Source organism: Octopus bimaculoides, chromosome 4, assembly GCF_046866305.1.
Source record: "Octopus bimaculoides isolate indiv1 chromosome 4, ASM4686630v1, whole genome shotgun sequence".
Classification (NCBI taxonomy): Eukaryota; Metazoa; Mollusca; class Cephalopoda; order Octopoda; family Octopodidae; genus Octopus; species Octopus bimaculoides.
The window spans coordinates 147,715,177-147,727,751 of NC_142931.1; the positions used below are offsets into that span (position 1 = coordinate 147,715,177).

Here is a 12,575-nt window from a genome sequence, read left to right on the forward strand (position 1 = left end):
GATTCATTAACGTTAAAATGCCTTCCAGCAGCTCTATTGCCACGTTCAAATGCATATTCAACAATATTTCATTTCTCCTTCATAGTAAATGATTCATAAGTTTTGTTGTGCAAATTTTAGGGAAAAAAATTGTAAAATTATGGAAAATTTGTTGGCAGGTTTGCTTGAGTTGCAAAAACAGCAACTGAAAGAACAACAGCAGCAGATACAACAGGAGCAACGACAACAACAATATTATAGCAACAAATGCTGCAATTACTGAAGTTGTCAGGAATGCCAGAAAAAGTGTTCTCGACAGACTTTGTCTCAAACTCCATAACAGAGTTCAAATACGAACCTGACGAAGGAATTACCTTCGAAGCATTCTACAGAAGATATGAGCAAATCTTGGAGAAAGAATGGTAAAGATTAGAATGATGAGATGAAAACGCACTTAATCTTGAGAGAATTGGTGGCAGCAGAACATGAATGATACAGTTATTATATACTCCCAAGAAAACCTTTCAGACACAAACTTTAATGACACAATAAACATATTATGTAAAAGTTTCAGTGAAAAAAGTTCATTGTTCGACACACGTTGGAAGTGTTTGAACATAGAGAAAAACAATGATGAGGACTACATCAGATATGCAGGTAGAGTTAGCAGGGAATATGAGAAGTTTAAGCTGGATGAATTAACACCAGATATGTTCAAATGCCTGATTTTTACACAGGGACTTACTGCTGAAAAATAGGCAGAATTTAGAACTAGAATTCTCGCAAAACCAGGATGTAATCTTACAGCAAGTATCAGAAGAATGTGAAAGGATAGTCAAATTAAGACACAACACAGAGGAAATTGGAAGTAAAAGATTGCTCGTAAGTAAAGTAAGTGTGAAGCAGTAAGAATAAAGATAAAGTGTTTTCTAAAAACCACAACAAAAATCTCGAAATAAACCCATGTTTTGCATGTTTTACAAACAAAAAAGGTAAAGATTAATGTGTAAAGATTAAAACTCACGTAATCTATTCGGCACATAGTGGATGGAACTATTCAAAGTATGGAATACACCCATATGTGTTCCGTGTGGAAATATAGTCAGTTCAATCAATGACTGAAATGAGGCCGAAGGAGTGAAACAAAAAATTGCAGTAAAACCGAGTGGAACACTTGTTTGTAAATCAAAACAAAATAAAAAACTGCTCACAAAAAAAGGTAAACATTGTTCAGTGGTCAAGACTACACATCGATTTCACTGGTCCTTCAAATGGCTCATACTACTTAGTGGTAGTTGATAGTTTTGCAAAATAGCCTGAAATTCACAAGTATAAAAAAACCAACCTCCTCGAGTGTGATCAATTTTTTACTCAAATTGTTTGCAAGATTTGGCATCCCAGACAAGATAGTGTCTGAGAATGGAATGTGATTTGTGTCTGTTGAATTAAAAAAATTTTGTGAAATGTTCACCATAGAACATATAACTATGGCACCATACCATTCCAGATCTAATGGAGAGACAGAACGCTTTGTTGATACCTTCAAAAGTCCTTAGAAAATCAAATAAGGAAGTCACAGATGAGGAGATAGCTCTACAAGAATTTTTAAGAGTGAACCGTTTGACACTGAACCTGAATACACCAGCAGAGCTGATGTCTGCAAGGAAAGTAGAATCAGTCTTTGGTAAATTGTTACCTGGCAAGAAAACGTGCAGATCTCTGACAGCAGGCTGCTGTCCACTCTCACAGAATCTACCAGAACAAACAAGACCGAATGTTCTGGGAAGTAAAATGATAATAATAATAATAATAATAATAATAATAATGAATAATGCATACCCTGTGCACAGATAAATTTTTCCACAAATTATAAAGTATGGCTTACAATGTGTTGCTTATCTATGCCTTTTAATGGAATTGAATTATTATTTTTTTTTTAAGCATCACCATTTCACTCTAGTGAAGTTAAGAAATCAACTTGTAAATAAATGAAACCCTCGAATCCGTCAGTGTATACACACACATATCTATGTATGTATGTACCCACATGTGTCTACATGCATAGGTACACCATGATCTATACACATGCAGATGAGGGTCGATTCATATGAAAAAGAAAGTGAACAAAATATGACCGCTTGCTTATCAGGAAATTTGTAAGTTGAAGCAAAATCCCAGTCGTGGCAGATATCAGTGTCACACAAATGGCAAAAGCACATCCATTACACTCTTAGAATGGTTGGCATTAGGAAGGGCATCCGACCGTAGAAAACCATGCCAAATCAGAATATGAGTCTGGTGCATACCATTCTCTTTCCATTATAAATTTTCATTAAATTTCATTACAAGACCTCTGTCTTATCGAAGTCCAGATTTTTAAAAAAATGAAATTGAAGGGTTTCTCAGAACACCCTTTTAGCAAATATTGCATGACCTTATTTGAAGCTTTTGATTTTGAGTTGTCTCGTCGATAATAGATGCTACGCTCATCATTTTAAGCCTATTAATACTTTAGTACTGTAGTAATAGTTGCATTAATATATGGGAAGTAATCTATAGCAAAACTGGGTGTTTATGTAACCTATTTACAGTCAGGGTGACTGAGCCATTAAAATTAAATGTTTCAGTCGAGTCAACTGATCTGCTTTTGTTTGTTAATAAATTAGTCAGAAGAAGAGGATCAACAACAGAGTTAATTACGTTTACTCGGCCTTCAAATAATTGCTAATCTAGACTTATATAGTTGTCGTTTAGTTGGAACTTCCATAGATCAATATTTACGAGTAAGGAATTCAGGCAGTGATGGTGGTGCCGTTGGAGAGAGAAAAGGACTTGATGAAGAATTTAGTGTACAGGATCCGAAACGAAATGACACATGTAGTTGGACTGACAGACGGAGAAGAGATAGCTAGAGGTGACATAGACTTGGTCAGAGAGGTCACGCTACAAGTCAAGCTCAGAGTCATTGCTGTACAAACAATGGCCGTGGTCGTGAGAGTAAACTGTGTCTATAAACTCACGATTGTGTCACGTTGGTGAGTGAAGCATTACTGCTATTAATATGATTTAATTTTTATTATAATTAACTTGACTGGTTGTGTAACTTATCGGCTCAGTTAAAATTAGTTCATAATCAGCCTCCATCAGTTATCTCCCTTCCTACATATCTTTCTCAATTTTGGTTGAGATTTGATTTCCCCAAAAGTGAGTTTTTATAATTTGTTATCGGTTTATTGTTGTCATTTATTGTTATTGCGGTTGTTTTGTTTTTCCTTTGTTTGAATCAATTGCGTTTTCTTTATATTGCATTGTCAGATAAATTCCTTCATTTTTTTCCCTCTTGGTATTTCAGTGTCATATCTCTAAAAAAAAAAGGTAGAATTTACTCAAATTTCAAAAACGATAAGAAGTTGTAGGTGAAGAACAGAACTAACAGAACCCCGTAAAATAAACCGATAAAAGCACTTTTTGTGTCAATTAAAATAACATTGGAAAGGATTAAAATCAATGATAGTGATGATGATGATGATAATAATAATAATAATAATAATGATAATAATAATAATAATAATAATAATAATAATAATAATAATAATAATAGTGAAATTATTGTGTACAGTGCTCAGTTGCACTACAACTCATCAAAGGTGCATGTACAATGCATAGAATTATGTACATAAGTCAGGAAAGTGAACAGTGTATGAGTCATAATATACATGTGTGCATGCGTATGGAAGTGGCGAGATATCAGGTGTAGTGTTGGCGAATTTCAGGAAGCATGGAGGATTTAAAGGACGCAATGTCTTGGCAGCTAACAACTGATGCAGGGAGTTTGTTCCATACTTCAGCAACTCTGAGTGTGATAAAATGTTTCCGAAAGTCATGGGAGCTGTCCTGTTTTCTGACTTTGTAGGAGGCCTGCCCATGTGTGTTATGGAGCCCAGAAAGGTGCTCAAGGTGGTTGTTAGCACAATGGTTAATAATTTCGTGGGTTTATAAACAAGTCCGCTGCTAGACGTCGGAGCCCAGAGAAGCAAGCCGTTCAGAGTGTGGTAGATGCCTTATTGGGGGGTATTCGGTTGGTTGCACGTCTCTGAACAGTTTCCAGGAGGTCAATGTCCTGAGCAAGATAGGGGTTCCAGACTGGTGATGCAAATTCCAAGTGTGGCCGCACCATTGCCATATACAGCCTTAAATAAATAGCCGGGGGGAGCGGCTGACAAAGGTCTTGCTGAGTAATGCCAAGACACCCTCGGCCTTCTTGACAATTTTAGAGATGTGCTTTGTCCAGCACAAATCGCTGCTGACAGTAATGCCCAGGTCGCGTTCACAAGAAAACTTCTTGATATTAGTGTTGTGGAGAGAGTATGTGAACGCTGGGTTTTTTTCCTTTTTTTTTTTTTTTTTGGTGGAGTGGGGGAATCGAACTAATTTATGGCCCTCTCCCTTTAGCAATCCAATATTTTTAAAACCATCTTTTCTGATGTGTTAAAGGTATTATAATTACTTTGTATCAGTACAGGTCGAAAGAGAACGTTTACATCTAGACGTTTGTCTTTTTAACCCATAAAGCTGGTGACAAGTTTTACATCATCTGAAAAGTCATTAGTTGAACTCTTAGTCCTCTTGCATTCTGGGGGGTATCGAAGCGTTTGAGTGACATTAAACCCCAACAAACGCCCGTAAATTAAATGCATCTGTCTGGGCCACGATCGTGGCCTGTCGACCTGTGCCTGACGGCCACGATCGTGGCCCATCATGATTTATGTGTCAATCTTATTCCTTTTCATCATCATCATCATTATTAAACCTCCTGGTCATTATTGTCTTGAGTCCTTGGACTTGCAGGGTCGATTACTCAGTTTCCATGGCTTATTAGGGGCCAAGATCATAACATTGCCCTTGAATTGGACACCAGTTCATCACAGGGTGACCCATTTTACAGCCGAGTGGACTGGAGCAACATGAAATGAAGTGTTTTCCTTTCAAGAACACCATGCACTGTCCTATCCAAGAATTGAAACCACATTCTTGCGATCATGTGTGCACCACCCTAACCACTTGACTATGCACCCTTCTGTCTTCAATAACAGATAGGTTTGAAATATGATATTTCTTTCCTTCTCTTCACAACAATACATTCACTTTGTAATATTGTTTTGTGTTTGGCGTCGAGCTGGCAGAAACGTTAGCACACCGGGCGACATGCTTAGCAGTATTTCGTCTGTCTTTGTGTTCTGAGTTCAAATTCCACCGAGGTCAGCTTTGCCTTTCATCCTTTCAGGATCAATAAATTAAGTACCAGTTACGCACTGGGGTCGATGCAATCGACTTAATCCCTTTGTCTGTCCTTGTTTGTCCCTTCTATGTTTAGACCCTTGTGGACGATAAAAAAATAAGAAACGTTAGCACGCCGGGCGAAATGCTTAGCGGTATTTCGTCTGCCACTGCGTTCTGAGTTCAAATTCCGCCGAGGTCGACTTTGCCTTTCATCCTTTCGGGGTCGATAAATTAAGTACCAGTTACGCACTGGGGTCGATATAATCGACTTAATCCGTTTGTCTGTTCTTGTTTGTCCCCTCTGTGTGTAGCCCCTTGTGGGCAGTAAAGAAATAGGTATTTCACCTGTCTTTGTGTTCTGAGTTCAAATTCCACTGAGGTCAACTTTGCCTTTCATCCTTTCGGCGTCGATAAATTAAATACCAGTTGCGTATTGGAGTCGATCTAATCGACTACCCCCTCCCCCCAAATTTCGGGCCTTGTGCCTCGAGTAGAAAAGAATCTTGTTTCTTTTCAGTTTATTCCCAAGACTTGTGGGAAATAATGATTCTCTGTTAGCAGCATTGGTCAGTCAAAGATTTTATTATTCCAACACCAAAATATCAGCATGATCATTCCAAACATGGAATTTATTAAAAAAATAAAAAGTCCACTCCTTATATCTTTTACTGTTTACTTGTTTCAGTAATTGGACTGCGGCCATACTGGGGCACTGCCTTGATGAGGTTTGTTAAATAAATCAACCCCACTAGTTTTTGTTTTTTTTTCTTCTTAAGTCTGGTACTTACTTTATCAGTTTCTTTTACTGAACTACTATGTTGTGTGGACGTAGACAAACCAACACCGTTTAACAAGTAGTGAGAAAAGAAACACAAATGTTAATAGAGGGAGAATTCCATTCACTTAGAACCTGCCTAAAATCATTGTCATCATTATCATCATCATCATCATCATCATCACAGTCCCTATTTAATGTCTGTTTTCCATGCTGGCATGGGTTGGACAGTTGAACAGGAGCTGGCAAGCCAAAGGGCTGTGCCAAGCCCCAGTGTCTGCTTTGGCATGGTGCCTATGGCTGAATGCCTTTCCTAACAGCAACCACTTTATGGAGTGTATTGAGGGCTGTTTACATTGCACCCACACCAATGGGGCTACCAAGTAACAAGACAAAGTCCAGTATCGATGAAGGGTGGGGAGTGGCTTTATGCCAGGTGATGAGAGGTTACAGAATGGTCTGGGCAGATACAGGTGTGTTGCTGTGCGGGAGATTGCCTCGTGTAGAAGAGAGAGAGGAGACAGAACATGATGTTGAAGATGGGTCTGGCAATATCGTCAAGGAGAGGAATATAGGTGAAGTGGTAGAGAGGACTGAACAGGATGACTGGGTGGGTAAGAGGGTGGAGTGTGCAAGGAGAGAGAGGGTGATAGAGGGAGGGGAATTCAGTGAGTAGGGAATATGGGTGGAGAAGGAGGTGGGTGAGGAAAATAAGTTGTGGGGAGAGATTCGTCGGGGACAGGTTGTGTGCAGGGGTATAGACATAAATAAACATACGTCCCCAAAATTTTGCTTTCCATTTCTGGATAGAAATATGTTGCTGAAGTGTTTTAGGCAGATTCAAGGAGGTAAGAGACACGGTAAATATGACAAGAAGAACGTTGTGACTGAAGTGGAAGAAGAGAGGTTATGCAGCGAAGTAGTTGAAAAGAGCAGAAGGCATTGCTGCCGAGACATAAAGAAGCGAAGAGAGGGAAGTACGTTTGTAAATCGGTGTTTGGTTGGTTGTAACAATATTGCTAAGAGAAATATTGATAAGCAGTAAAAATGACCTAATTTTAGATGCAGTCTCCAGAATGTCTGTGCATGGATGCAACCAACGCCGGCCCCTTGCATGTGAGTCCGATTTCAATAAGATTTTACTTGGAATTCAGCAACAGATCACAGACGAACTATTTACTATGCAAATAGATTTTTCTACGTTCAAGATTTATCGAGGCTCAATTTCTAGTAGTTTCATTTAATCTCTTATGAATTTACTTCTTTAAAAATATTCTTTGATTGACAGATTAATCATTAGAGAGCTGTAGGGTTTCTAAACAGCATTTTGGTGGGGTTTCTTTTTACATATCAACTTTACACCATTTTAACCCTTTTGTCATCATATTTCTGTTGAAATATGCAGCCTTTGTCTCAATTAATTTTGAGAATAATGAAGAATTTAGTCAAATAACTTTGTCATTGTTAATCTTGTATCCAAAAACATGAATTTTGATAGAAATTTTTGATTTAGATGATTTAAAAACAATAAATTTGTATCGTAGAACCAAAGGGCCGACTCAGGTGGGTTGGTATCAAAAGGGATAAAGGTTATACGAAATGCAATAAAAGACTATTCAAAAAATAAGAAGAGAAAGAAAGAGAGTATATCTGTTGGATTATCTCTGTTCCATCGTTATTTTAACTTTGGTATAGTTTATAAAAACGAAATGATGAATATTGTAAAAAAAAAACAGAAACTATCAAACGACTTAAGTATAAAAACAATACATTTCAAATTTATTTGAAAAGAACACAATTTGCTAAAATAAACTTTATAAAATGGTAAAAAAAAAAAATGAAAGAAGTAAATAAAATATAACACAAATCGATGGCCACTCCTTTTATACATCGCACTGGGGTAGGGACACAGAAATGCAAATCTCTTAATTGTTTTTTTATATACTATCCACTGCATCAGATAGATTTTTATGTATGTATAACTGTCATATTCTAAGGTATTAAATTTCTTTTTTATTGTTGGTAAGCGTCGTGTTATGTTTCTAATCAAACGCTAATTGGCCTCTGAAAAAGAAAAAAAACAAAAAAAACGGGATTGGCTGAGGAGAAGAATAGAATGACATAATTATCTCCCTTTATACGGTTTACTCCAGAATTTGGCGTCTCTGTGCGTGTGCGCGCGCGTTGAATCGTTAGCATTCCGGACCAAATGCTTGATGGCGTTTTGTCTGTCTTAATGTTCTGAGTTCAAATTCTGCCAAGGTCGATAACATAACATAAGTACCAATTGAGCACTGCGGTCGATGTAATCGACTTGACTCCTTCTCTCACAATTTCAGGCTTTGTGCCTTTAGTTGAACTTTGCCTTTCATCCAATCGAGATCGATAAAATTACTACACTGGGTTCGATGTAATCGATTCATCCCCTTCTCCATATATGGCTGCTCTTGTGGTGGCAAAATTTGAAACTATTATTATTCGGCAGAAATTACGAAGCAGCTCGAGTTTTGTGTATTGGCACGAAATGCTCGGCCCTTGAGTTACTCAGCATCTTTTACGTTTATTGATAATATATACAAGATAGAACTCAAACTATGAGAGAGTGTGCGTGCGTGTGTGTGTGTGCGTATATATATATATATATATATTTTCCCTAAAACTATATATATATATATATATATTTTTTCCCTAAAACTATATATATATATATATATATATATATATATATATATATATATATATATATTTTCCCTAAAACTATATATATATATATATATATATATATATATTTTCCCTAAAACTATATATATATAGATATATATATATATATATATATATTTTCCCTAAAACTATATATATATATATATATATATATATATATATATATTTTCCCTAAAACTATATATATATACATATATATATATATATATATATATTGTTGTACTTGGGGATGGTCATATTGCCAGTTTAGCCAATAAAAACACACGCACTGTATATTTGGTGTTAATTTGCTTCAGCTTTATATTACATTAATCTTAATCTTATTTCGGCCAGAGTTCTTTCGTCACACTTCTGTGACCTCATCAGTGGTCCTTTGTTTCCTTCTTTCTTATGTGTGTCTCACCTTGCTAACTATCAGCCGGTGCAGCCATCTGGTTCACCAGTCCTCAGTCAAATCGTCCAACCCATGCTAGCATGGAAAGCGGACGTTAAACGATGATGATGATGATGATATATACATATACATACACACACTCATAGTTTGAGTTCTATCTTGTTTGAATTACCAAACCTTCCACACACACACACATATTTAGTTTTAAAAACAAACTGACATTTGTCAAGTTTCTATTTTCACATTTTACGTTTCATTGTTTTATGTTAGAATATCTATTTATATCAAGTATTTATTGAACAACATTATAAGGTGTTTCTGTCTGCAGCAAGACGTATCCTGCTTCTTCTTGATTGTCCTAGGCTATCAGCTGTTCCTTGAACCAGCTTCCAGCCTAAAAATATTGGGTCTTTTTTTCAGGTCTTTTTTTCTTTCCTTTTGTAAATGGAAAAAAAAAATAAAATAAAAATTAGAACAATGATGCATCTTTATTTCTAAACTTTAAAAAAAAAAGTAAATTAAAAAAAGCAATTTCCAAAAACAGTAAAAAGGGAAGAAACCTTTTTTAATTTCCAACTATTAATTTTAGTTACAATAATTTAGTGAAGAAACAATCTTTTCTCCATTTTCTTGGTGTGTAGTTTGTAAATTATCTATTGGATTATTGCAGATAGAATTAACAGTTTAATTTTAATGAAATTCTTTCATTCTTTGTTCATTTCTATAATTTTTTTTTTTTATGGTATTATAAAAAATTAAATTGATATTACAGGTGTGACTGTGTGGTATGAAGCTTCCTTCCCAATCACATGGTTCCGGGTTCAGCCCCATTGCATGGCACCTTAGACAAGTGGATTTGGTAGACGGAAACTGGAAGAAGCCTGTCATGTGTGTGTATATATATATATATATATATATATATATATATATATATATATATATATATATATTTATATATGTGTATGTACGTATATATTTGTGTGTGTCTGTGTCTGTCCCCCTGCCATCACTTGACAATTGATGCTGGTGTGTTTATGTCCCTGTAATTTAGCAGTTCAGCAAAAGAGACTGATTGAATAAGTTCTAGGTTTACAAAGAATAAGTCCTGGGGTTGATTTTTTTTCAACAAGGCAGTGCTCTAGCATGGCCACAGTCAAATGACTGAAACAAGTAAAAGAATAAAAGAATGTGACTTCAAAGTCCCATCAGCATTTGCCTTTCCATGTTCACGTGGGTCAGACGGAAGTTGATGAGGTAGTTTTTCTGTAGCCAAATTTGATTGGCTGCTGCAAAACTCATTACAAATGTATCAAGCATTTATTTGGTCAACACTTGACATTTTCATCTATTTACGTACAAAGACACATGATATTTCCATGTCTTCAGTATCATATGTATAAAACACACAAAAGTTAGAATATGACTATTGTTAATAAAGTTTACGTGTTGATAAATAACTTAATTTTAAAAATTTTTTATCATATATGAATAAGCAGACTTTGTCGATGCTGGTGCCACATAAAAAGCTCTCGGTCCATTCTGTAAAGTGGTTGGCATTAGGAAGGGCATCCAGCTGTAAAAACCATGCCAAAACTGACAGTAGAGCTTGGTGCAATCCTCTGGCTTGTCAACTCCTGCCAAACCAAGCAAGGAAAAGGACTTTAAATAATGATGAGGATGAGGATATCTATCAAACTATGACAAATGCATGATGTGGAAAGCCATATAAGGCACACATTTTTCCAAAAAGTGTTTCAAAAAAGTCACCCTGGGTCCTTTATGCATAGTTGGGCCTTCCATAAGCTTTAATTGCTGAAATTAGAATGTGTCTTTTACGCCATCAAATATGATATTGTAACCAGTTGGAAATTCTTTGATAATATTGATACAAATGTCTGCATGACTCCACCACTTCTGACCTTTTGATCAAATTTGTAAAGAATGTGATAGTTAAATATTCTTACAGTCTTTTGCAATTTTTGGTCAGAGATGAAGAAAAATGCTGACAGGAGCAGTTATGAAAATAGACAACAGACCAGGCAGAGCATGTAAGTCAGTGTCCACAGAATGTGTTTACGTATATTCCTTAGTCTGTGGATGGTAATATAGATATACGGTTACACTAGTATTTATAAATATGTCTAAATACCAGTGTTTGGTTACAAGTAAATCTACAAGAATATATCCCCCCCCCCCACCTTCCTGTGAGCCATTGTTTTCATCATTTCTCAGTTTGTTTCTGCAAAAAACCAAATAAATTCTCTGCGAGTGTACACATGGCCTGCAAAATTCTTCAACAATTGGGATTTAATTGTGTGTGTGTGTGTGTGTGTGCTTGCATGTGTGCAAGCGCAGTTTTTCCAGGGTCAGTCCCACTGAGTGGTACCTTAGGCAAGTGCTTTCTACTGTAGCATCAATTTGATGAAAGGCTTGGGCGTGGATTTGGTGGATGGAAACTGAAAGAAACCCGTTATGTCTTTTATACATACATATATATATGTGTGTGTGTGTATCTAAAACCATAAAGGCATGTGCCTTAATGGTTTGGATGTTGAGCTTGTGTTCATAAGTTCAGTCCTTGGACAGGATGGTATATTGTCTACCTTGTGTTATGCACTTTACTTCCTTGTCATTTAATCTCTTCATTTGTTTAATTGTTCAGTTTTATGTCTGTCTTTCCATGCCAGTCAGAGTTAGACAAATATACACAGGGTGCAATGCGTAAATTGTCGCCATTTTATATTTTTAATTTTGCACATTGTTTTTGATTTTGTTGACTGCACAGTATAGTAGGTTAAGCAACCATCTAAGGGATAATAAATATCCAATATACTACTGGAGGGATACCTATGTATTTATATCCAAGTGCTTACTATTGCAGGGCAATATCGCAATTGAATAATAGGTATGGCTGGGGGTAAATTGGAAAGTTACCCAGGATTTATAAGGCAAGTAAGAAAATTTTCTTATTTGCCTTATATATATATATATATATATATATATATACACACACATACATACATACATACATACACACACAGAGTTACACATATAAAGTTTGGTTTCAAACTTTTAATGCTAACCTTAATTATTAGAATTTCTTTAAATGATTTGGATGATAAATTTCAAAGAGGAAAAAGTTAACAACAGCCAAAGAAAAAGAAAGAGACACAAAGCGAAAATGGAGGGGGAAAAAAAAAGGAATCAGAGTTTTCTCCATTTTAATTTGTTTCTGCTGCTGTTAATAGCTGTGAGTAATTCTAACAGAAGTCATTAACGTCTCTCTTTGATTCCTGGGAAAAGAATGGCTTTTTCTTTCAAGCAGTTTATTTTTCTCTCTCCTCACTGGGTATTCCTTCTTTGTTGATGGTGCCCAGAAGCCATGTTGTTCCGTATGTCTAGCAATGTCTCATGAAGACACAGACT

General features: G+C 36.0%; 1 protein-coding gene across 10 annotated transcripts in view; it reads left to right on the forward strand.

The window, feature by feature from the left end:
* The first annotated feature begins 2,832 nt into the window (after window positions 1-2,832).
* The window catches only part of LOC106884253 (uncharacterized), a 113,690-nt gene continuing 103,947 nt past the window's right edge, over window positions 2,833-12,575 (forward strand). For 6 of the 10 annotated variants that reach the window (XM_089351708.1, XM_089351709.1, XM_089351711.1 and 3 more), the window contains exon 1: window positions 2,833-3,014. In XM_089351708.1, the coding sequence (XP_089207834.1) occupies window positions 2,848-3,014 (167 nt within the window). In that variant the 5' untranslated portion in view covers window positions 2,833-2,847. Of the gene's footprint in view, window positions 3,015-6,950; window positions 7,151-12,575 lie in introns of those variants that run through there. The other 4 variants (XM_089351715.1, XM_089351713.1, XM_089351714.1 and 1 more) reach the window with 4 other exon arrangements.